The sequence below is a fragment of the Hippichthys cyanospilos genome, chromosome 15, assembly GCF_059441005.1.
Source record: "Hippichthys cyanospilos isolate Australia breed blue-spotted pipefish chromosome 15, RoL_Hcya_1.0, whole genome shotgun sequence".
Taxonomy (NCBI): domain Eukaryota; kingdom Metazoa; phylum Chordata; class Actinopteri; order Syngnathiformes; family Syngnathidae; genus Hippichthys; species Hippichthys cyanospilos.
Window position 1 is genome coordinate 11,271,233 of NC_142383.1, and position 22,989 is coordinate 11,294,221.

Here is a 22,989-nt window from a genome sequence, read left to right on the forward strand (position 1 = left end):
CACAACGGAGAGAGAGCGGGTGGGGAGGGTGAGGGAGGGGTTTCTGGACCCAAGCCCGCGGCCGCGTCACACTCGCCATAGAGCGACACGAAGCTTACGCCTGTGCTGCTCGTGTGGATCTCTACTTAACTCAATGTCTTAGGTGTGTGTGTGAGCGTGCTGGTGTGTGTGTGTGTTTGAGGCTCCACATTGACGGCAGCCTACTCTAGGTGAGTACTACATTTGGGTTATCTTCTTTACACAACAGAAGTAAAGTTGCAAAGTCTTTTGAGAAACACTTCTCCTCCTCCTCACGCCTCTCCCATCATCCACCATTGCGCATCATTTATATTCCCTTTAATCATCACTACCACCCCCCTCCACTTTATCGGTTTTACTCCCAATTGTTTTTCGTTTTAGATCCCCGCCTGAGCCCACCCCCCTTTTTTAAGGAGATTATCTTACCTACACCAAATGGCTGCATCCATAATACACGGAAAGCCAAGAGCTGTTTCTCACGACAATATCCTCCTGAGACGCAGTGTTTTAATTTGTGTCCACTGTAGTGGACATTTCTTCTTTGGATATATCTTTTGATTCATTCAAACTACCCAACTAAGTCCTAGTGTGCTCACTAGAAGACATCCTGGCTTTGATGTCTCATGTTTTTGGGTAGGATGCAATTTACTCTCTTGATGAGGAAAAAATGGACACCACACATATTAATAGGCTGGGTCTCAGAAAGATATAATATGGTTATCATGGTGGCTGTTTCTACTATTTTGACTTAGGTCAAATAAAAGCTCAGTGGAGTATTATTGTACAACTATAAGAATTGAAACACTTTTAGACATGACACCCAAGTATCTTATCCATGTGGCATTTAATTTTTAGGAGAAGAGGGTCCACATGAAGGGGTCATTCAGAAGTCATTTGAAAGTCAGGAACTAACATGGGGAAAAAAAACCTAATGGTGCATTCAAATGCAGTCGGCCATCTCAAACTCACTCAAAAAGGACATTGATGCATTAAACCGTAATAACTGGAGCAGTAACTATTGTTGATTGTGTCTTCTCATTATTGTTTAGGTGAATAAAAGCTCCATATAATTAGTCAATGACTCCTAAAGCTGTTGTGCAAAAAATACAAATTAAAATATTTTCGACCAATGCTGTGATAGGGTTTTTAATTACCATATTTTCCGCATTATAAGGCGCACCGGATTATAAAGCGCACCCTCAATTAATGACATTTTAAAACTTTTTCCGCGCTATAAGGCGCACCGGATTATAAGGCATACCCTCAATTAATGACATATTTTAAAACATTTTCAATCACAATATAGTAATACTCAATGTAATAACAATATTAACACAGATAATACTCTAAACTCTCAATAGCATAAGAACTCAATGTCAATTTGACCAACCTTGTTCAACTGTAAACATACAAAAGAAACAGGTAAAGCTTACTTTATCACTTCATTCCCAATCTACAAATCCCAATCTCAATATTGATCCATATATAAGGTGCACCTGATTATAAGGCGCACCATCAGCTTTTTAAAAAAAAAAAAGGCTTTTATGTGCGCCTTATTGTGTGGAAAATACGGTAGTTTTCCTCTTGTATTGGAGTTCATGTGGTACCTAATAAAGTTGCTGTTGGGTTTATATCACGGTTTATTGTCTTTGTGGACTGACCTGGACACTTTTTGTGTTTTTGTTGGTGCTTAGCTGAACTAGGCTAGTCTACATCTCATGCAACTTTAACACAAGTTTTTCTCTTGATGCAAGTACAGGACGGGATGAGGCAGAAGGAGCAAACCATAGCAAGGCTTGTTCAAGGGTTATTTGAACTTCTGCTTTCCAAGGGGTTTTCAATAATGCAGATAGGGGTAGAGTCGAAAGAAGTTGATTTTAGTAGAGAACAAGTGCATCTGGCTTCAAATTGTGATCATCTCATGCAGTGGTAATACTTGCCCCACAACTGTCTCATCAGATTCATATGCTGATGTGTTCTCTCTCTCTCTCTCTCTCTCTCTCTCTCTCTCTCTCTCTCTCTCTCTCTCTCTCTCTCTCTCTCTCTCTCTCTCTCTCTCGCTCTCTCTGAGGTGGGGGGTGCATACTCATGCACTTGAATGTTGCCAGGCCAGCTGGCAGAATGTAGGCCATGGCTCTGCTGCACAATGACGTGCAAAAACACGGAAATGATCAAAAGTCCATTTAGTACAAGACAACGGTGTGTGTGCGTGTAAGCCCTCCTGGTCCATCTTTGGGATCATGTTTCCACTTACTCCGCAGTCCGTTGTGCTGTTGTGACAGTGTTTACAGAAAAGCTAGCAGCCTACCTCCATAATGTTTATTACAGTGATGATTTGCAGTCTAAACTGTTTATCAGCAGGAGGGAATTCCAGAGTGCGACTGGGCCGGCACAAGAACTTCAATATTATGCACTCACTTGGCCATATATTTGGAGCTTTATCATTACATATTTATTACAAACTGCTTGTTGGATAATGCTTCATTTTGATACGGTATCAATTAACGTATTCACTGCCATTGACGGCTATATAAATCGAAAGTCCATTTTGGCTGGCTGACAGTAAATGAGTGAACTAGTATTAAGGTGGTTGTGAGTTCAATAATGTAAGAATATTAACATCAATGCTCAATAAAAATATGCAACAAAAATGATTAGCAGGCCATCACTGGTTTAAACAGGATGACATAAAATGAGCATACTGTTTTTGATTGTTGTGTGGGTGGAAAGCCAAAACAAATGCATCAATCAGAAATTTAATAATGAGAAATGGTACAAAACTGTCCCTCAAATCATAAACATATTGATCGATACCTGTATCATTGAAAGGCATTTTTAAAAATAAATTCATAATGTTCAGAAACATTTTTCTTCAGACCAATAACAGTGTAACCACGCAACACTTGAGTAGTCATCGACCAAATATTTTTTAAAATCTGTCTCGTCCAATACAGCGTTTGCCTTAATGTTTCATAAAATTAATGGCAATTTTATATTCTTCTAATCCATGTAATTCCTGCACCATGAGAGCGGACACCATACTAGTATCAGCTGTCTTCGCGAGTACCGATACCTTGGAACGAGGCCAGTTATCGGCATGATACTTGGTACTTGCCCAATCCTGAAAATAAATCTTTAACAAAAAAGTTATACAATCAATTTTATGCGTGAATGTTAAAGAAATATTTATTATATCCACCTGAGACCTACTCATTTGTGTCCCCTGTTGTGGACATTGGTTTTCAGAAGAATAATCAAAAATTCTCTTGGAAAATGCTAAAGTAACAAATCAGAAGAATAATAGAGGTGGGAATAGATAGGACTGCACGGTTTGTATTTTTAAATAAGGGAAGCTATTCATTTGTGATTAAACTGCATCTCTCAGACTCAGAATTATTGTAATTTGCTCTAAAATGTAATCAGTCTTGCTTTCCCCACATCTTCAATATTTTTGCAAATTAACTTTTCCACTGAGATACACAGATTTCAAACAAAAAGTCATTTTTGTGGGTCTCTTGTCAAACTGTCAGCATGTCCTCCTGCTTTCGTATCTTCCAGACGATGACAGTTAATTACACCGTAGAGCTGCAATAAAAGCCTGGCCTCCTTAACTACTATTGAGTGTATGCCGAAAGGCGTAACCTTAAAAACTGTGCGTGAGTGGCAGCCAAACATTCCTCAAATGCGGAAAGAAAAAATGACACGGCAATTGTCTTTTTCTTTTTGCAGCACAAGAATCAGTGTAAGCAAACGCTAACCCCGCGAAGGGTATCTTTTTTTTTTTGTGAATCCTATTAAAATCAAGCTTTAGTACTGTGATGATGCATGTCAGTAATGAATTGTATTCCACTACAGTGACACGTATCAGTTGAGTGCTCCTTGTATTGTAAATAATAAATGAGGCAGGTGCTGCCTTCGAACATTTTACTTGTCGGTTTAGCGTGGGAACTTGGAGTACTCATCCGTGCTTGCTGCTGTGTGAGCAGATCTTTTCCCCCCCGTCGCTGCATATATTAAAAAGGCCTGTTTCGCTTTTGAAAATGGACAACTGATAGCTTAGATGTATTACTGTATACTCAAAGGAAAATCGAATGCTGGAAAACAGATTATTCAATGTTTGTTTTAGTCTCATAGTGTAAGTGGTGCTCTTTCTGTTTCATGTTATGATTTTGACCCTGTTCGTTGTTTGGGACTCAATGTCCTTGTTTTTTTTTTGTTTTTGTTTTTTTTCCTTGCTTGCTTATTGCTGCAACCACCTGGAACTCATCAGTTATAGTTGATTTTTTTATTCTCATTGTTTGTTGTAGTATACCACAGGCATATGCCTGCTCCAAATTTGCTCATGTGTTTTATTTTTCATTTTATTTGGAACATATGGTCTATGTCCAACGAAAAATCATGTTTTTTATTTTTTTTATTTTAATGTTATTTTCTCATCAAGTGGTGAAAATAAAACAGCGCCATTCCTCCTAAACTAAAAGTTGCAGCCAGCAAGTGGGACTAGTCTGTAAAACAGCTGAAGCTAAACTTTTACAATTGCATCTTTTAAAGTACGAAAGTACATGACTGAAGCCACTTTTTTCATTGTTGTACAAGAGTCTGTTGATCTGCAGTGTCTAAAAAAGGTGGAGGGCTTTACTTAGAAAATTTCAGTAGATCAACGAATTGCTGATCTCATTTTTTAAATCTCTCGACAACACTATTAATACCAATACTTGATATGTCAAATTGAACCTAAATTCATGCATTCTTCTAAACCCACTCAATGCCATTGACGCCTTAAGAAGTCAAAGTTCCATTTTACTGGGCTAGCAATAAAGGAGTTAATTTTTGAAAAATTTACATGAATTTCCACAGAGTTGCGGAAACTAACTGCACATGGTTAGCAAATCTACCCCACTGTTCTGGTTTGTGTTCCAACATTGTTTGAATTTTTCTCCCTCTGCTTGCATTCATTTTTCTTAGAGAACTCCAGTCTCCCCTCACATTGCATAAACAGGGATGTTAGGTTCTTTGAGGACTCAGTTTGAATAGAAATGTAATTTAGAGCATGTTTCCAGTGCCCTTGACTACCCTCATGTTTTTTCACCTTGTCCTCATTAATAGTTTGATGGTGTTTAGCTTTGTCGCTTGATCTTCTATTCCACTAATTTAACGATGCTCCACTTCTCAGCCTTAGTCTGAGCGCGATCATCTTTTTTTCTCCTCATTTCTTTTACGAAACTGATTGTGACACGGTTGACATGATGCTCCCTGGCTGTCTCGGTACTGGAAGTGAAATGTGTCAAGCGTGGGCTGACTGCACACGGCATACCCGAGAGTCATGGCAGTCTTTTAATGTGGCGTCCTCATGTGATAAATGAGTCAGATGCTTAGAGGGCATACACGTTCCAAAGCCGCAAAACAGATAGAAATGAATAAGCATTGCTTGTTGAACCCTGTGTCATATTTGATATAAAATTGACTTTGTAGTTTAGTGTGTGTGGACAGGTCAAACATATTACACTTTTATATTAGAATATGTACCGGATTATGCTTTATTCTCAGCTGTCCATAGGTGAGACATGATTGGCTATGTGGATTTGGAAAAGAAATATTTTTGGCTTTTTCTCTTGTGATGAGTTGTTTTTTAGTCAAATTCAGCGGGAACAGTAAATGCTTGGACATCATTAGTTTCACATTTAACAAACCCAACTGTGTAGACTTTTGTAATGTGCCCGTTTTGGGGTCAAGACTTCAGATTAGGAAAAGTGTGTCAGCGCCAATGTTAATATTTCATGTTTTCACCAAACAAACAAACTCAAACTAAGATAACTTAATAAGCTCGCTCTCACTTCAAGTAGCGCTGTTGCTAGTATAGTTTTATCAACTCAATATATAACTTAAGAACATTTTTCAGGTAGAATTTTTGAATTTTGGGCTCCAAAGTTAACATTGTTACATGTTCACAAATAATAGTCCATTACCTAACAAAGTTTTGATAGCCCATCTTTTGATAGCTCTTCTGTGTTTACAATACTGTAACTAATTACAGCAACGGGGTTTCAAATCTTGGCAACTGTTAGCTTTTTCTCAGAAGTAGTAGCTAATCAGTTTATCTAACTGTTACCATTGACAAAGAGAATAAACCTACTTGTAAATAAGTAAAGATTTTAAAAAGTTATTTTTACCATAAGCATAACAGGTTTGCATGAGGGAGATTGAGACATTCATAAAATTCATCTCAAAAGTTTGCTCTAACAGCTTTTTTTGAATCCTTTAATACGATTCTTTTCTTGTGAAATACAACTGTTGAACAAAACTCGCTTTTTCTTGTTAGTCCTTTCATAGAAACAATTCTCAAAACATCAGCACCACATCAAGCAGCATACTCCAGCAGCATTTTTGAGGCCCTGTGGAAATAACTTGGCGGGGTGTTTTGTTCTGAGATGCTATGTACAGTACGTCTAATATGGTGTTTGAACTTGGCTTTGTAAAGTGCACACATTTTTAAGTCTTCCAATGAGCCTTTAAACAACTTTGTAAAAGTAAGAGTATATAAACGCCCGACTTTGTCTTTGTACCATTGGCTTTCCTCTAAGTTTGCTTGGAAAGTAAGTAGTTAATTTTTTTTAACTTCACACTCGACAGCCCACGTCAATATATTTTTTCAACAATAAAATAGTAGTGTAAATTAAGTGTCATTATAGGCCATTTACGTTCTTTTCTATCAGGATTTTATACTTTTTTACTGTGATGCTGTCGAAAACTGAACATATATTTTGTTACAGAAGGTGTAAACGCAGCAAATCACAAATGCAACTGTATTTTAGCCATCCGCTATCATCAGAAATGCATAGATAAGGCAGTTCCCATGTTTGCTACTGTTGGTTCACCGTTGTTTAATAAAATTACTATGACTAATTGCAGAAAAAAGCTGTCAAAACCAGAAAAATTGGTAACCACATCATAGAGCATCACTAAACCCGATCCCATGAATTCAACTTTCTCAGTTTGGGTTGCTTTCCAAAATAACAGCCTCATCACCGCCCATTGTTTGAAAATCAACAGAATAAATAATTAAATTGTGATAATCTGCTAATTGACGTTGAAACTCTAGTGCTACAAGTCTCCACTTTATCCATCTTGTGTTTGTTTGTTTTTGGTTGTCGGAAGGTGAAAAGCGGGAGCTAGTGTCAAGTGGATGAGTGGTCTTGACAAGAGTCGAGTCGACTTGTTCACACTGGAAGACTGCCAACATCTTTATTTCCTTTCTTTGTTTTTCCTTCGCTAATCTTCCCTTTCCCTCTTTTATTCTCTCCCGTGTATACTTTTCCCACTGGCCGCTGCCGCCGTCGTTTATTGTCGCTTCGACTCTCCTTCAGTTTTGATGTCATTCATGCTTCCAGCTGCTTCCACGCCATCGTGCCCGATGTCCTAAGCAGACAAAGGGCTTCACTCCTGGGCCTGACGCCAGCCAGGTTGCCCCCACTCTCTACCCCTGCCGGACCCCTGAAGTTTTCCGATTCAGACGGAATCTTCTTTTTTGTTGTTGTTTAATCTTCTGCATTTCCATGGTGACTGCAACCCAGAGACATGACCATGTACTGTGGGCTTTGCTCAATATCTGTCACAAAGTGATGTGTGTAATTTTCTTTTGTCAGTGTACACAACATTTGGCTGTATTTGAACTTTACAAATATTTCATTGAAAGTTTAAATTTAAAAAGAGGGAAACAAGTAATCTTATTCAGAAGTGGTTTTGAACCGCTTATATTAGTCATTGTAAATGGATGCATTAAAGTAGATTTAGTGTAGCCGCGTTCTGAGAACACGCAGCCAAATGTCGATGATGCATCAGATGTCTTTTGCTTCAAGCTAGCCTGTGGTAGCACCACGATTCTCGATATTTGCACCTCGATGCACGTTTAAAGCAAACGATGCGCCCCTTCATATAACGGCCTAAAATCAACTTAAATTCAATGTTTTGAGGGGAGTTGAAATCTAGAGAAATGAGACGAGCCCCAAGCCGTGGTGCTGGGAAGAGTGCTACTGTCCTCTTGTGGGTGTGTATTTCATACATTTGTCAACAGGGCTACAGGACAGACATTTGTTTTTAATGATAGAGGTTGCAGGACAGATTCAATTTGTCACATTTGGACCCCTTGCAGGATTTTAAACATATCTGATGTGTGTGATGCATGGCCTTTTAAAGAGACCGGACTTTATTTTGTCACACAATTCATTCAGAGCATTATTTAATACAAGGCACTATTCCAATTAGCTGCTTTGGTGGATTTATTTTAAATAGAATTACATGCCAAGGGTGTCAGAGTAGTCATGTTGGCCACCAAAATTTACATGATTGAGTATTACTTGATTTCTTTTTCCTCTCAAACGTGCCTCACTAGCCTCTCACTGATGCCGCTGTTGCCATCTACATTTCACATGAATGTTTTAGCAATTAGCAGTATTAGCAATAGAGTCCAAAGGTTTTAGTGTTTCACCTAAAAGAACTATTTAATTACATGGTGGCCATATTGGTCGAGGCAACAGTCCAAACAAAGACAATGCATATACAGTAAAGGTAAAATAAGACGGTTTATGTTTAACATTTTTTTTTAAGACAACTTCAAAGCACTAGCTAATACAGCATATTTGGGTAAAAAAAAAAAAAAAAAAAGGTGTAAAATATTCTTGACAGGCTCTTAGGTAATCAGTTGAGTACCTAAAATGTATTACTTTCAGTTACTTTAATACTTAACTACCTAGCTGATTGATTGATTTAGTTCTTAACATCCTCAAGTTATAAATTCATTAATTAGCAGACATTTTAGACCATTCTTTAGTCTAACATTTTAATTTTTTTGTAAAAAAAAAACAAACAAAAAAACATACTCATTGAATTTAGTTACTTAACTGCAAAATTTACTCTGTAAAATTTAATAATACAAAATATTGCAAAATATTTAAAAGTTTGTTTTATCATAGATAGATTTAACATATATTTTCAAAAGTATGAATACAACCCAGAGGTAAACAGTTATTAAATGTAAATGAAATGAATACAAATTTGTCAAACATGATCTTTATCTGTATTATAAACTATAGGAAATGCAATATTGTATATATGGACAATCTATATTTGGAAAAAAAAATCAGTGTTTACTGATTGAAATGTTTGATGTGGTGGTGGAATCCCATCTAACAATCAATCACTGGAGACATGGCGAAAAGGGCGTGGCATTCTTTCAAAGATGGTTTGGGTGGATTCATCTGTTCTCGGGAAAGTCAACCTGCAACTTCCCGAGAAAAGTTGAACAAAGTGATGAAACGAGTTGTAAACACAAAGACGGAACGGGCATGGAGGCAAAAATCCACATTGTGGCCCGTGTGCTGAATGCAGTCTTTATGAGCATTAGTTAAAAGGGACACATGAGGCGGGAGTCTCCTGTAACCATGGCAACCCTCCCAGGAGCCCTGTGACGGACGGATAATAGAGTGAGAGAGGAGTTCCTTTTCTCTTCTTTAGCCCTCCCTCCTCTTCCCTCCCTCTCACTTGTTCTCCATTGCACTCCTCCTCTCTTGGGCACTTTTGTGAGATCTTCGCATCTTGTGGGATTTTACCAAACTCTGCCTTGTCTTTTTTTTTTTTTTTTCTATTCTGTACAGAGAAGTTTAGATCTCAGTCCGGCTGGACAGTGCTCGCCTCACTTACCCGCCCCTTATCTCAGACACTTTTTTTTTTTTATGGACTCTCAGAACTATTCTGGGGACTTTAGCATCCAGAAGGTGGTTTTGTGGCAGGAGAAATGTGCTCCAAAGGCACGGTGTCAGCCCGTGATTCTTTTGTCTACATTTCAGAGGCCGTGCTGTCGAACCATGGTGCTGCCCCTGAGACACACCGACCCGAGAATATGCAATGCTTAACGGTGAGTAGTCCACCTTTTTTTCCATTAATTTCAAAGCACCATCCATCTTGGTTTACTTTTTGTGTGTGTGTTTTTTTTTTTTTTTAAACCGTGGTTTCCGCATGCGTGCATAGTCACGGCTACTGAGACAGATGACCCCTGACATGGCTTGATGTTCAACAAACTCATCATGCATAAACACGCCCTCACTAAGTTATCGGCTGTGTGAGTTCTGTGTCACACATTTCCAGCCGCCATGGCAACTAATTGAATTTGGTCTTTGAGGCTTTAGCGGCGAATGGGGCAAAAAGAACAAGAAAAAAGAGGGAAAGAAGTCCTCGTGCTTGACTGAAGATGTTTGTCGTGATGCCTGTTTTTATGTGTCATGAAATGATGGCATCTCATGGAAGAAGCAGTTGACATCACAATGCTCTAGTAAAAATGTCTGCTTTTTATTTGGATTTAAAAAAAAAAAAGACGTCCCTTCCTGCCGCACTCTAGATGCCAAATTTTATCTGTCCCAAAATATGGCATTTATAGTGTACACACAGCTTGCTAGTTATGTGGTCACATGGCACAAGACCATACACTCAACTACCTATATTTTTCATATACAAATATTTACGGTAATTATGACTTCATTACTTTTCAGTTAGTGATTTCCTGGTTCTGACTGGTTCTGAGCATCGTATTTAATTTGCATGCAGCTTAACAGCCAAATGCTGCTTTACCATGTTTGCTTTGAAACCAGCTGGGCTTCTCTAACTGATCAGAGTCTGAAGAACTCAGAGCCTGACTGGGCTTATATTCAATAAGCACTGTCTTACCTCATTCACTGCCATCCCAGTAAAAATGAACGTCAAAGACAGTGAATGAGACGAATGTTTTTTTCCGCAAAATGGCCGATTAGGTCATGGAAGTATTATTTAGTTACTTGCATTTTCATTCTTTGATAAATGCCAGAGACTTCTAGCGACGGGTAGAGTAATTAACGAATTTGCTGTCACTAAAACTGGATGACGTCCATAGTTATCAATGGCAGCGAATGAGTTAGAGGTTTTTCCACCAAATGGCCAGTTAAAGAATTATGTATGTCCTGACTTTGATATTAAGGTATACCACCGAAACTGGTAACAGGAAGAATAATTAGCTCATTCAATGTCAGCCCAGTTAAATAGATGTTTGAAATCTTTTGACATCAATAGCAGTGAATGCTTTCATGTGTTCGGAACCCAGTTCATTTTGCGTTAAATAATCCAATTAACAAATCATAAGCATGATGCTTTACTTTTTAGCCATTTTCAACAGTAAAAACGTTACAGGAGATAGCCATGGCCTCTTTTGCTTTTTGAATTCTATCTACGATCAGGCGTACAACTAATGCAGTGCATTGTGAGTGGTAGATTGAGTGGCATGTTTTCCAGACTGACAGTTGGGAAGGATACAATGCAGGTTAGAGGTTTATTGGTGTGTGGATGCCGTTACCAGAGCTGGAGTTGAATTTTAAACCTTTTGGGCCACCGTATTGTTGTTGATTACATTGGACACACTAATCCAACTGGTCGTCTTTTTGTAATACTGTATTTGGAATTCTTGTTCTGTATGAAAACTAGAACATTTATTTTTTTAACGTGGATTAGTTCAACCCTGGCAGCAACTAGCATCTGGCTTACTTGCTTATGGTGACTTCCCTCATTTGCCTTCTCATATCTCGAGGATCAGAGCAACAGATGATTGTGGCGTTTTTGTCGGGACGGTCTCACAGGAGACTGGAGGGAGGGGAAACTAAAATCCAATGGCTGGTTTAAAGTGTGAATTGAAAGCCTTTTTAATCTTTAGTCTTTTTTTATGCTCAGTTACTTTGTCTTTTATCCTCCTTACATCCTCACCATCCTTTAGGGTTACCTTGAGCGCATGCTTCTTTTATTTTGATGACACTTACGTTTTCAGGGATTTACCCAAGGCTCATTGTGGGTTTTGCGCACTTGAGATTTTGCTGTTGATGGCCCCTGATGTGCTCCATAAAAATCACAAGGTTGTTCTTTCAACCTTACGACTATATTCATTAATTTGATTCTCTAATGTGATGCGTTTTGTGCATTCAATCGATTTATAAAAATAATAAAAAAAAACGTTGATTGCCTTCCACCCTGTTGGCCGTTGTAGTGTAATATATTTAATTCTAATCACATGCTGACATCTAAAAGAAGCCCCCCCCCCCCCCCCCCTCCAAAATTTGCACACCACACACTTTCTTGTGCCCACTTTTTTATAAAAATAGTGTCCTGCATACTCATTACCTATGCACTTGTATACTCAAATTACCTCTCCTCTTGCTCCCTTAGAGGTGATGGTATACTAAGATTCAAAATTACTCCTCGCCTCCAAATGTCTGTTCCACGGGGCAATGAACAAAACATGAGCTGATGCACCTCTGTTTCACACTAAATGAATCCAAAAAGGTTTTAAAATACCTCTTGGAGTACTCAATATCCATTGCTGAAGTTTGAAGTCTTGACGATCCCCTACCAGAACAGAGCACATTAATACTGTAAAACAAATGTTGAGTAGTCCCTTACTTCATAATTATTAGAGTTAATTAAACATTAGCTGTTGTATATTAATGATATAACTCACCCCAGTAATGCATTTATAAAAATCTGCTGGATCTGGCATCTTACTGCCCACATTGGACCCCAATGCAAGTGGACTGTAAACAGCAATTGACAAATAATGCCCGCAATACTACAATATAAGGAAACAATCCAATTAAAACTGTTAGTTCCAGCTTCAGGTATAAAATTGAATCCTTTCAAATATTCATTTTCACACATATCCCAAATTCATTCTGTTTTTCAATTGGATTTTTCAAGAATTTTGGCACAGTGTCCCAACACGATCCTCCCAGTTCATCGAAGCAGCAGAGGCATCATGGGTATTATCAGCCATTGCCGCGTCTCTCTGTATTACTTTGCTTGTCGGCTAGCATTACCTCCTGATCTGTCACTGTGGTAATGGCTCTGACACATCTGTCTGTTGGCCATGTATCAGAGCGAAGGGCGAGGCAGGCTGCGAAGCGGGACCTTGGATATCCCCCGACGGACCAAGATCGTTTTGAGTCTGTTGATGGTGCACATCTTGTGTGCTTATTCTTTTAAACTTTTAGACAATTTTCTAATGCGCACAAATAATGTGTGTTTAGTTTCCTTTTAGAGAACCGCGGGGATATTAGGTCAACATTTAAAAGAGAGAATTGCCCTCCTGTCTTTTTCTGTCCTTGACAAAGACTCAAAATGACAGTGCCGATGTCAGTGCCTTGAGAGTGCAGGTATGCGTGTTATAACAGAAGCAGTCAAATTCAATCAACTGACCAATTACGTGTATGCAGTTCGTTAGTGATTGATTGTGGGTGATGAATTCTTGTCAAATGCATGTACCCGGAAATATGTGCATTCTTTTAGTATTAAATTGAGGGTCATATGTGGAGAAAGATCGCTGTGAAAAAGACGTATGTGTGTTTCACCATTCGGATCCGTCGCTGTCAAAAGACGTACGCGTCTTTCACACTTCGTATTCATGTTTGAGTACGACATGCGTGTTTCATCATTCGTATGACTATGACTTCTGCTAGACACGACTTCACGTCTTTGTACGTACAGTATTACGTAAGGTTCTCAGGGTGATCGAGTTGCTTGCTGCTAGCTTATGCATTGTTTGTATGTTTCTTCCCTCACGTCCTTGTGTGAGTGGAAAATGGCCAACAGTCAGTAAAGCGGAGGGTTTTCTAATTTGCACAACTGTGATATTTTTGTCCATTCAGAGCACAAAGAAGGCACACCGGATCATAGGGCACGCTGTTGATTTTTGAGGAAATTAAGTGTTTTTACGAAATATTTGGTACTTTTTTTTTGACAAATATTTTCAATTATTAATTTTATTTTTTTTTAATTTAATATTTGTCATGGAAATGTAACATAGATAAACACTGAAAAATGTTGCGTAAATACATTATCACATTTCCATAACATGTTTAAAACGTCGTGAAAGAAACTTTTAAGAATGTTTTACAAATAAATTAGCTTACAGGTGTAAAATTATTAATGCTGTTCAGCTGTCAACCTAACTGCATGCATGGACTTCTGATTCATCATCTTCTATATTTTGGGATCCTTGAGCATTGCCCAGTGTGTGACTTAGTGTGTGAGATGTGGTGGGCTTTGGCTTGAACCACAACAGGAATTTGAACTGCAAAACTGTGAGGCAGATTAATCACTCAGCCATTGTGCATCCCATCTTTAGACTTTATTTGTCCGTTTTCCATTATTATCTGAAAACAAATGTTTCTGGGTTTTTGGCAATCCATGCCGCTTGGACGGTTGTCTCACATCCTTCTCGTTTGGAAGAATGCGACCTTCAAAGTGTTGGAACTACCGTGTGGATTTTGAATTCATGTAAGGGCGCCTCCTCCTTTGATAGCTACTTTTTTTTTGTTTTTATGTCAGAGAGAGCGCGAACCCACACCACTAAAGACCAGATTGGCCTCATCTGGCCGGCAGACAAGCATTTCAATCTCCTCTCCCCGAGACATGCTTTTCTTCCCGTCTTCTAATCCGTCCTTCTGCCCATTTAGAGGTGAACAGCGCCGCGTGAAAGCGAGACAAAAGTGTTTTTTGTGCGCTTGACGTGGTAACCCTAGCTCCCTTTCAAAAAAGCAAACAGGCAAAAGCTGCCATTACCTCCGCTATGAGGGGATGTTAGCAAAATGGGCCCTCCGCGGCCTCTTTATTAGCGCTTTACAGACTTAGGCAACGCTCTCCCTTTTTCTGTTCCTTCTCTGTCAGTGTTTTATTCAACAAGATGGCCAATGCCAACAGTAGACATGAAAAGATACAAACCTTTAATTAAATGGATTGGTGCCTGCTTACACCGGTTGCTGTCTTGTATGTGCGAAAATCGGACATAAACCTTTAGTAGAAGGGTGAAACAAAGTTCAAAGAACCGTTTCCACTAACGGTGGCACAGATTGAGGAATTTGTTTTCACTCTGCCATGTGAATGGGACAGTCCACCGGGATTCAAAATGGCACCCCTCTTTTATTTGTGTCATTTTATTATGACTAAAGCAGTCACTTTCTTACTTAAATAGGAAGAAAACAAATCATGAACATAAAACGATGGAAACTAGAGTTTACACAGATCTGATATGCTGGATCGGATCAGCAGGTATTTTACATTTCCTGCTAAATTAGTGATCGATTGTAATGTCATAATTTACATACAGATCAATATCATCATTGAATCTGCAAAATAATTTGAAAATATTTTTTAAATGATGACAAATGTGATCAGAACTGCTTTCTTTTCTTTACAATATTCTTAAATTATTTTTAGTCCTCACCGTTTTCTGTTTGTTGTATGTTTATAGGCATTTTGAGAGGAAATCTTCAGATAAAATTGTTACTTTTCTCAATTCATTTCACTGGGCGTTAATTGAAGTCAATTTTTTTTTCTGTGCGCCGGACTGGTCTCAATCTCCCATAAATAGCAGGCGTCAATTTTATAGTAAATAAACAAGCTGTTTAAATAGATTGGATTGGTTGGTCCATATTTTGACCGATATGTGGTTGGTTATCATTTTTTAGCACCCGCTTTTTACTGAGCGGTGGTGGGCTCCAAAAAGTAAATAATGCCTAGTATAAATTTTAAAATGTACTTAACAATTATTAAAAAATACAACTTGAAAATATCAGTATTTTTATTAGTAGTATTTTACATCACAGTATTTTATATCAATTTTGTTTGTTAATGTGATTAAAAAAAAGACCACTTTTCAATTGATATCATTTTGTTATAACAACCCTGCAACATATTTTTCTGTTTTTATTATTTCCAATTGAGAAAATGTTTAAACATACCAACAAATGAGTTAATTAGCCTTGTTAGAGATCCTTCCTCCTTTACAGTAAATGCCAATATTTCTCGATGTTCTTGATGATGTCGGATGACCACAATTTTCCCATGGGTGGCGATATTAAAAACAAAAATATAAGCGGTGTTTGGATAACGGTCAGAGGAGGAGCGATTGTGCGTGATTCGGAGCGCTGCGAATTTCCGCACAGTGTGGTCGGCAGGGGAGGGGGTGGGGGCTTGAAAGGAAAAGCGGAGGAAATATGGAAGGTGAAAACATAACAAACAAGTCTGGATAGAGGTCGAGGGAAGCGTGTACTCACTTGCGTCACAATCTTTTTGCCCACAAGTGTTGCTTGCTTGCAATTCGGCCCCATAAAAAAAAGATTTGATCTCATTCACACACTTGTTGCTCAAACACATTACAGCTGTGTGTGTCTGCAAAAGTGATCTGCAGCACCTACGAGAAGCTCATAGTGCGGGCACAGGAAGCAAACGGGCCTTATCGCGGGCAGACACGCAAATCTATGCGGGCCATGGAGGTTAGCGAGGTATGCATTGGTCCATGTGTGTATATGTGTGTGTATGAGTGCGTTAATGGGGGGTTCGGTGCTGATGGTGTCGGTGGGAGGAACTTCCTCCTATTCTTCTGCTCTTGAAGAGTTCCCATGAGCGTCACTGCCAGCAGCGACACTGTGGCCCGAGCGCCAGTTTCGCCTCCGCCTCGCCGGCCACACACCACCAATCTGCTACAAGAAGAAGAAAGTAAAGAAACTTTGCAACTTTGATGACATCATTACCAGCGATCATAAATGGAACATAGATCAGCACATGGAGTGACAAACCTTTGAGGGATTTGATATTTCCTTCACCAAGAAATTGCCAGTCAGTTGAGGCCGAGATGATCCACAACACGCTCAAGTCCCCCCAAGAGGAGGAGGAAGTGCCATGTCCTGCCCGCACGCACTCAGCCGCGCAGAGGCGGCTGTGGAGGTACTCGGGCTGCAAGGGCGCCGGGCGACCAGAGAGCCAGCGCCGTAGCGTGTGCGTGCTCTCCGCCGACTTGAACGGGACGGCGGGCGGAAGAGGAGGAGGGGGCGTGATGCACACCATTCACGGCTTATGTCACCTCTGCATTGGATGTAGGCTACCACAGGTGTGTGCAGATCAAAACGGAAGAGATCCAAATAGAGAGCCTCGTGGTACAAGTTCAATATAAAATCATCATCAAAAATCCATCTATTTAATAATGTGATTATTAGTGTGACAGTGGAGTGGTTAACTTGTCTCTGTCGCAGTTCTGGGCTTGGATCATTGTTCCAGATGTCATTTTCTTATTTTGTCTACAGTGGGCTCTCTGGTCCCAAAGACCATTGAAGAAAATGAATGGATACATATTAAATTATTACTGTAGTTTGCAGTGTTTTATCATTGGTACCTTGCGTTATACTGAGAGTGTTTCCAGTATATTGATAACCTCATTGTAGTTCTAAACACATTGAGCTTAATTTCAGCGTTTTTTTTTTTTTTTGTCTCGGTTCTGATTGAAGTCAGCGACGCCTAATTTTCCGTCCGAGAGACAATCCCATCTCATTATGTAGTGAAGTGTGGGGTGATAGGTATGACTTCCTCACCAATTTGCTGAAAGTAAAACAAAAAATGTTCAAGGGATACTTTGGCATTTTCAGTGGTTAAAAAGCTAACTCCTTCAATACCAAAGACATAGTTTAGTTTTTGAAGTTCAGACATTCATTCCTTGGTAGTTACAATAATATTTAAAGGGACAATGTGTAAGATATAGACCATTTTTCATTATGGACAGCAGGAGGTGCTGCATTTACCATTGTCCATAGCTATAACAGACATAGCAGCCGCCAGAGGAGTGCCACCCCCATGGAATATACTTTAATGATAATGAGACCTATGATTATATTTAAAATGCACTGTTGGTCGTTAAGAACACTTTTCTTTGCAAGTTTTTGAAAAGTATAATCAATTTATTCCTTTTGAGTAAAAAACAATGTAAATCTTACTCATTGTCCCCTTAAGTAACTAAAGTAATCAATTATAGTGTAATGTAGCATATAATAAAAACAGACTCTTTTTTTTGAGGTTGTTTTACAATCCAATCTGATCTTTAATCCAATTTAGTTTTACCAAATTTATAAATAACAGAATTGATACTGTAAACTGACTATAATAGTGGTTCATACAAGCACATACTCAGACATAATAGTTGTTGATTAGTTTCTATAACAACTCTTATTCAGCCCAAAAAAACCTCTCATGACCAAAATACAGAAAGACACTAGTTCGTTGTGCGTGCATGTGTGTTAACTCCAGTCACTGAACATACTGACCCAGATAATATTGTCCTTCCAAGAGGAAGAAGAAAATGACTAGTTGACAAGGAGATGTGTGTGCATCTGTGTTGTGTGACGTCCAACTCACAACATACATTAACAAGCAAACAGTACATGCGTGACGCTGGCACGATTAAGACAAGCGGTGTATTGCAATTAGCGGCGGTTTTTCTCCGTGCGGCCGGCACTCTGAGAGGCGGCGCACTGGGGCGTGAAAGCTAAAAAGGGGAACGCTCCGGAACTCATGCATGAACACATACTTAAGCACATGTGGGAATGTCTTTCTCATGTAAAGGAAGCGTTCAAACCAATGGTTTGAGTCCATTCATATCCTCGATGTCCATTTTGCTGAAATATTTATCCTCTTGCTTTCATACATTTTAAATGAACACTGGGAGAAAATGTAGCATTAGCTCAGTTTCTTATCGGTTTGCGAGATTATTATTGCTTCCCCCTCCCCTTTTTAATGCACTGCAGCGCAGTGGCCAAGAGTATATATTTTTTTCAGTGTTAACGGCCGTAACCTATTCGCTGCCACTGAGTTGAAATGTCAACTAAGCGTTTATCCCCCTGAGAAGCAAACATTTCAGAGTTTTGACAAAGGTAAAAAGTCATTCAAGGTTGCAAGTTTTCGTGTAACAGATGCGCGTCTAAGGTTAAGAAAAACCTTCAATGATTGCTTTCCAGGATTTATTTACTCTGTGGACATAAACACAAGACAGCTTGTCTTCATAACAGTCATATTATCTTCACTCATAGAACAGCACTGCAAATGGTACAATCATATGTTTTCCAAAATGAATAACATTCGTCACTATGAAAGAAATAAATAAATACATGTCAAAAATGTTTTGTCCGTTAAGAAAGAGCAATCAATAAAACAGTACAGTATTTCAGTGTAACGTAGCATATTGCCCAAGAACGCAAAGCCCTAAATAGGAAAACAACGCCACGCATTGGCCAAGACACGACAGTGCATTAGTTGAGTACTGAATACCAAAAAAAAAAAAACAAAAAAAAAACCTCAGTAGTCAATCACAGAAAAGAAAAGAAAACACAAAAGCTCACCTGTGCATTTGCTTAGCAAATATACACAATGTCCGTATTCCCAACACAAGGAAAAACGAAAATGTCAAAATGCTTAAGAATGGCTGGCAGCAAATTCAGAATTCTGTAAAGAAGCAAAATGCACAATCATGGGACTAAAGAAAAAAATAAAACTACTCCCTTCGAAAATATGTCGTAGTAGTATCAAGCGTCCTCTTTTCAAATAATTAAAAAAATGAATGAGACAATTCTAATGAAATACTAAACAAATACATTTGTGTTCATTTTTCCCCCTCTAACAATTAGGAACTTGATTTTGGCCTTCTGTAACGACCTCGGAAGCACTTTTTTCCCTACCTTAGCTGCCGTTGTTCCATCTTAATACCAACGTATCTCATTTGTATCTTTCTCATGCCATCTCTAGTTACATTTGGAGCATTTTTAAGCTATTTATTTTTTTGATCTTGTTCTCATTTGAGACACTTCAAAACGACCCACTTCTGTCAGTCAGGTAGGGATTATCCGTCATCGCTGCGTCACAATAATTTGGCCTTTTACTCACCCATCTCTTTGTCGTCTTTCTCATGAATTTGCAATTCTGTCTGACGTTTTAGGGTCATTGCAAGCTTTAGGGCCCCTGGATACTTCCATCAAGGCTACATTTTGCAGCACATGTATGGTTTACGTAGTTGTTTCTGCGAATGGATCTCTTGATTATTTGATTAATTTATTTAATTTAAAACTGAAGCAAGGATCAATACATATTAAATGCAATTTTATGTTCAAAGGAGTAGGAAGGAGTTCTAAACTTATGTAGCATTGTTTTATTAATATACGTGAATATTTTATATTATAAATCCAACTTTTTCAATTCTTTCTCATAATAATTCCGTAGTTGAACACCTTTTACTGAAACACACATTTGCTTATTGTTTGTTCTCATCTTTGTTTTTATAAAAAAAAAAAAAAAAAAAAAAAAACTTCGCCTCTTAGCGCGTAACAACTCTCCGTAATTTTGAACAGACTTTGGATGCCGTGGCAAAATTGATTGTTGTATACGCGACACATTAATTGAGTTGTTTTAAATTCAACTAAATCAGCGGTGTCAAACAGGTTTTAATCGTGGGCCAAATTTTACTTCTAGCTTCTATTGGAAGTCAAATCAATTTTACATATGATCGGCACACTTAGTTTTGAAATCAGATGGCAGCAAAAGCTGTTCAAAAGAATGCTTGTTGCTTCCGCAAAATATTTTTAAATTGAAAACAACTTAGAAATTCGGCATCTTAGTCAGAATCCTAAAGTCATAATTAGCTTTTCACGGGCCACTTAAAATAGATTTGGCCCCTGGCCCTTGAGTTTAACACCCGTGAACTAGATCATAGAATTTAATTTGATAACCAATTGGTTTGTTGGCTTTGTATAATTTGAACAGTTAACACTAATTCGTATAGCTTCACTCTTTATATAATGCCATTTTTACCCTAGGTGTTACTAATAATTAATAGGATTGAGGAAAAACTAGATACCCAATTGTGGCTGAACTGGGTGGAAAGGTTTAGAATTGGATGAAGACTTACTTGGAAAAAAGCCATTTATTTCATGGAATTTCGTGGGATCTCTGGGCGTTTCCTTTCCTCACTCCACCCGAGGGTAAATCTGTCACAGTACCTCCAGTCAGTTGAAACAACACATTGTGGACAAGAAAAGAAGCCGCCTGAAGCCCCGATGCGCAGCATGCCATCAGCTGATAAATCGCAAGTTTGACATCAGAAGAGAAGACACAGCAGCCTCGGACTACAAAAAACTCACGCTACCTCGGTCTTTTTGCATTAGGGGTTTGAACTTTTAGGCAGGTGTAGGTGTTTGGAAGTTTTGTTCCTCTTGTAGAATAGTTAAAGATAGTTGATTTTCGGTTAGTTTACATGACAGGAGTGTTTTGAAGGATGAAAAGTTGATCTTGGAAAATCATGCCATTGTTGTTTCTATGAGAAAATGTTCACTCTAAGTATTATTTTTAATCAAAACAACAATGTTTGCCTCCAGGATACTTGCCCAGCACTTTACACTACCTTTTATGTGTCCATTAGCTTTCATTGTAAATTAATTGCAAAATCTTACACATCATGAATGAAAATGATACATAAAGAAGCTTGTATTTCTTGGCACGTTGTTGTTAGTATTTTCAATCAAAGAATTTTCATCCGTCTGTCTTTTCTGAGGGCTTTGCATTTTATGTATAATTGGTCGTTGCTACCTGGGGATGCCTGACAGTGCAAGGCATTCCTCCGCCAATCCATGAACAAAGAAACTCAGTCTTCCGTCTCTGGGAGTTATTTTTTCACCAGCTCAGCTAATTGGCTTCCTCAGGAAAACTGCAGGCAAGACAGTTCGCATAGGAAGCGAACTTAAAAAAAAAAAAAAAAATCTTCTTAATTCTCTTGGTAGGGAGCTGGTTAGCTTGCCAGGACTGTTTTATGTCTTCCGGCTAGTTGTTGTGTAATGATGAGACTACGGCTTTTAGATTAACATAATAATTGCAGTGCATTAATTCCAATCATAGTTAAAACAATATTTGTTTGTGTGTTAAATTTTAATCTGATTTATGTACTTTGGACACTGATTGGCTGTCATTATGTTTGACATTACTAATAGATATCTGTTGTGGGTGAGAGGGCAGAAGGCAGACATAAAAAAAAAAATGGCAGCGCATGTAAGGGCTGTTGGTCCAATGAATAGTAAATTTAACTTTAAAAAATTGCCATAACGTCATTTTGCTAAAGGCAGACTGTCATACAGAAGCCGCTCAAGTTCAGCCCAACACATACTGTAAACGTAAAGCACCCAGCTGCACCTGCAGCCACAGCTAATGACAGCAACAAAAACTAATCTAGTGAACCATAGTAAAGCTGTTTCCCATGCTAAATTGGAGAGCAAGTCAATCACAGACACAAAGTAGTTTTTATTTTAATGTTATTTAAAACAAATATTTAGTGCAGAGGGTGAAGAGGAAGATGATAGCACCCAATAACATGGTTGTTTTCAGTCAGGCGTGTTACTGTTGTTTCGGTGCATTTTTCTAACAATCCGACTGTGTTGGCGTGATGTTGAATATATATTGGTGCCTCGCATATTTCTAAACATGCAAGCATGTTGAGCCGCGAAGACACAATCTTGCTTTAGCAAGGCAGTTTGAAAAAGACTTCAATAAAAACAACAATGTTAAAATCTCCCATATACTACCTTTCTGCATAAAATATCTAATGTGACAACATGTGTTTTTTTAGTTTGTTTTAGTGTGGCTTATACATGACAAAACTAGATTTTCTGGTCAGATTTTGTTCTTTTGTTATAATCAGGTGCAGCTATTTCTTTTTATCTCTTGACAGCAAGAAATAAGGTCTTCCCATGTCAGAATAATGATCTCTTTCTGTTTGCGTCTTTGTGTTGAAGGTGACCATCCTTCGAGGAAAGGATGGGTACGGATTCACCATCTGCTCTGATTCGCCTGTGAGGGTGCAAGCTGTTGATCCAGGCAAGAAGGTTCTTTTAAGAAAGCTCTGAAACAAGATAAATCAGTTTGACATATATCCTGGCATGAGTTACAATGTTAAAGTGAAAGTCAAGTCAAGCAGTTTTGTAACAATAATACGTTCTATACCCCCTTACATTGCATTTGCACGAGCAATCTAGACGTTTTCATCCAACTCAAGGAGCGGCCATTTTGTCCTTTGCTGTTGACTGAAAATGACATCAGAATCCCCAA

At 38.5% G+C, this 22,989-nt stretch overlaps 1 protein-coding gene across 3 annotated transcripts in view; it reads left to right on the top strand.

The window, feature by feature from the left end:
• The window catches only part of rgs3a (regulator of G protein signaling 3a), a 121,173-nt gene that overhangs the window by 14,058 nt on the left and 84,126 nt on the right, over window positions 1–22,989 (top strand). Inside the window, exons 1-3 of one of the 3 annotated variants that reach the window (XM_088434413.1) lie at window positions 96–209; window positions 9,861–9,928; window positions 22,677–22,758. In XM_088434413.1, coding sequence (XP_088290539.1) covers window positions 9,914–9,928; window positions 22,677–22,758 — 97 coding nt within the window. In that variant the 5' untranslated portion in view covers window positions 96–209; window positions 9,861–9,913. Of the gene's footprint in view, window positions 1–95; window positions 210–9,860; window positions 9,929–16,506; window positions 16,970–22,676; window positions 22,759–22,989 lie in introns of those variants that run through there. The other 2 variants (XM_088434414.1, XM_088434412.1) reach the window with 2 other exon arrangements.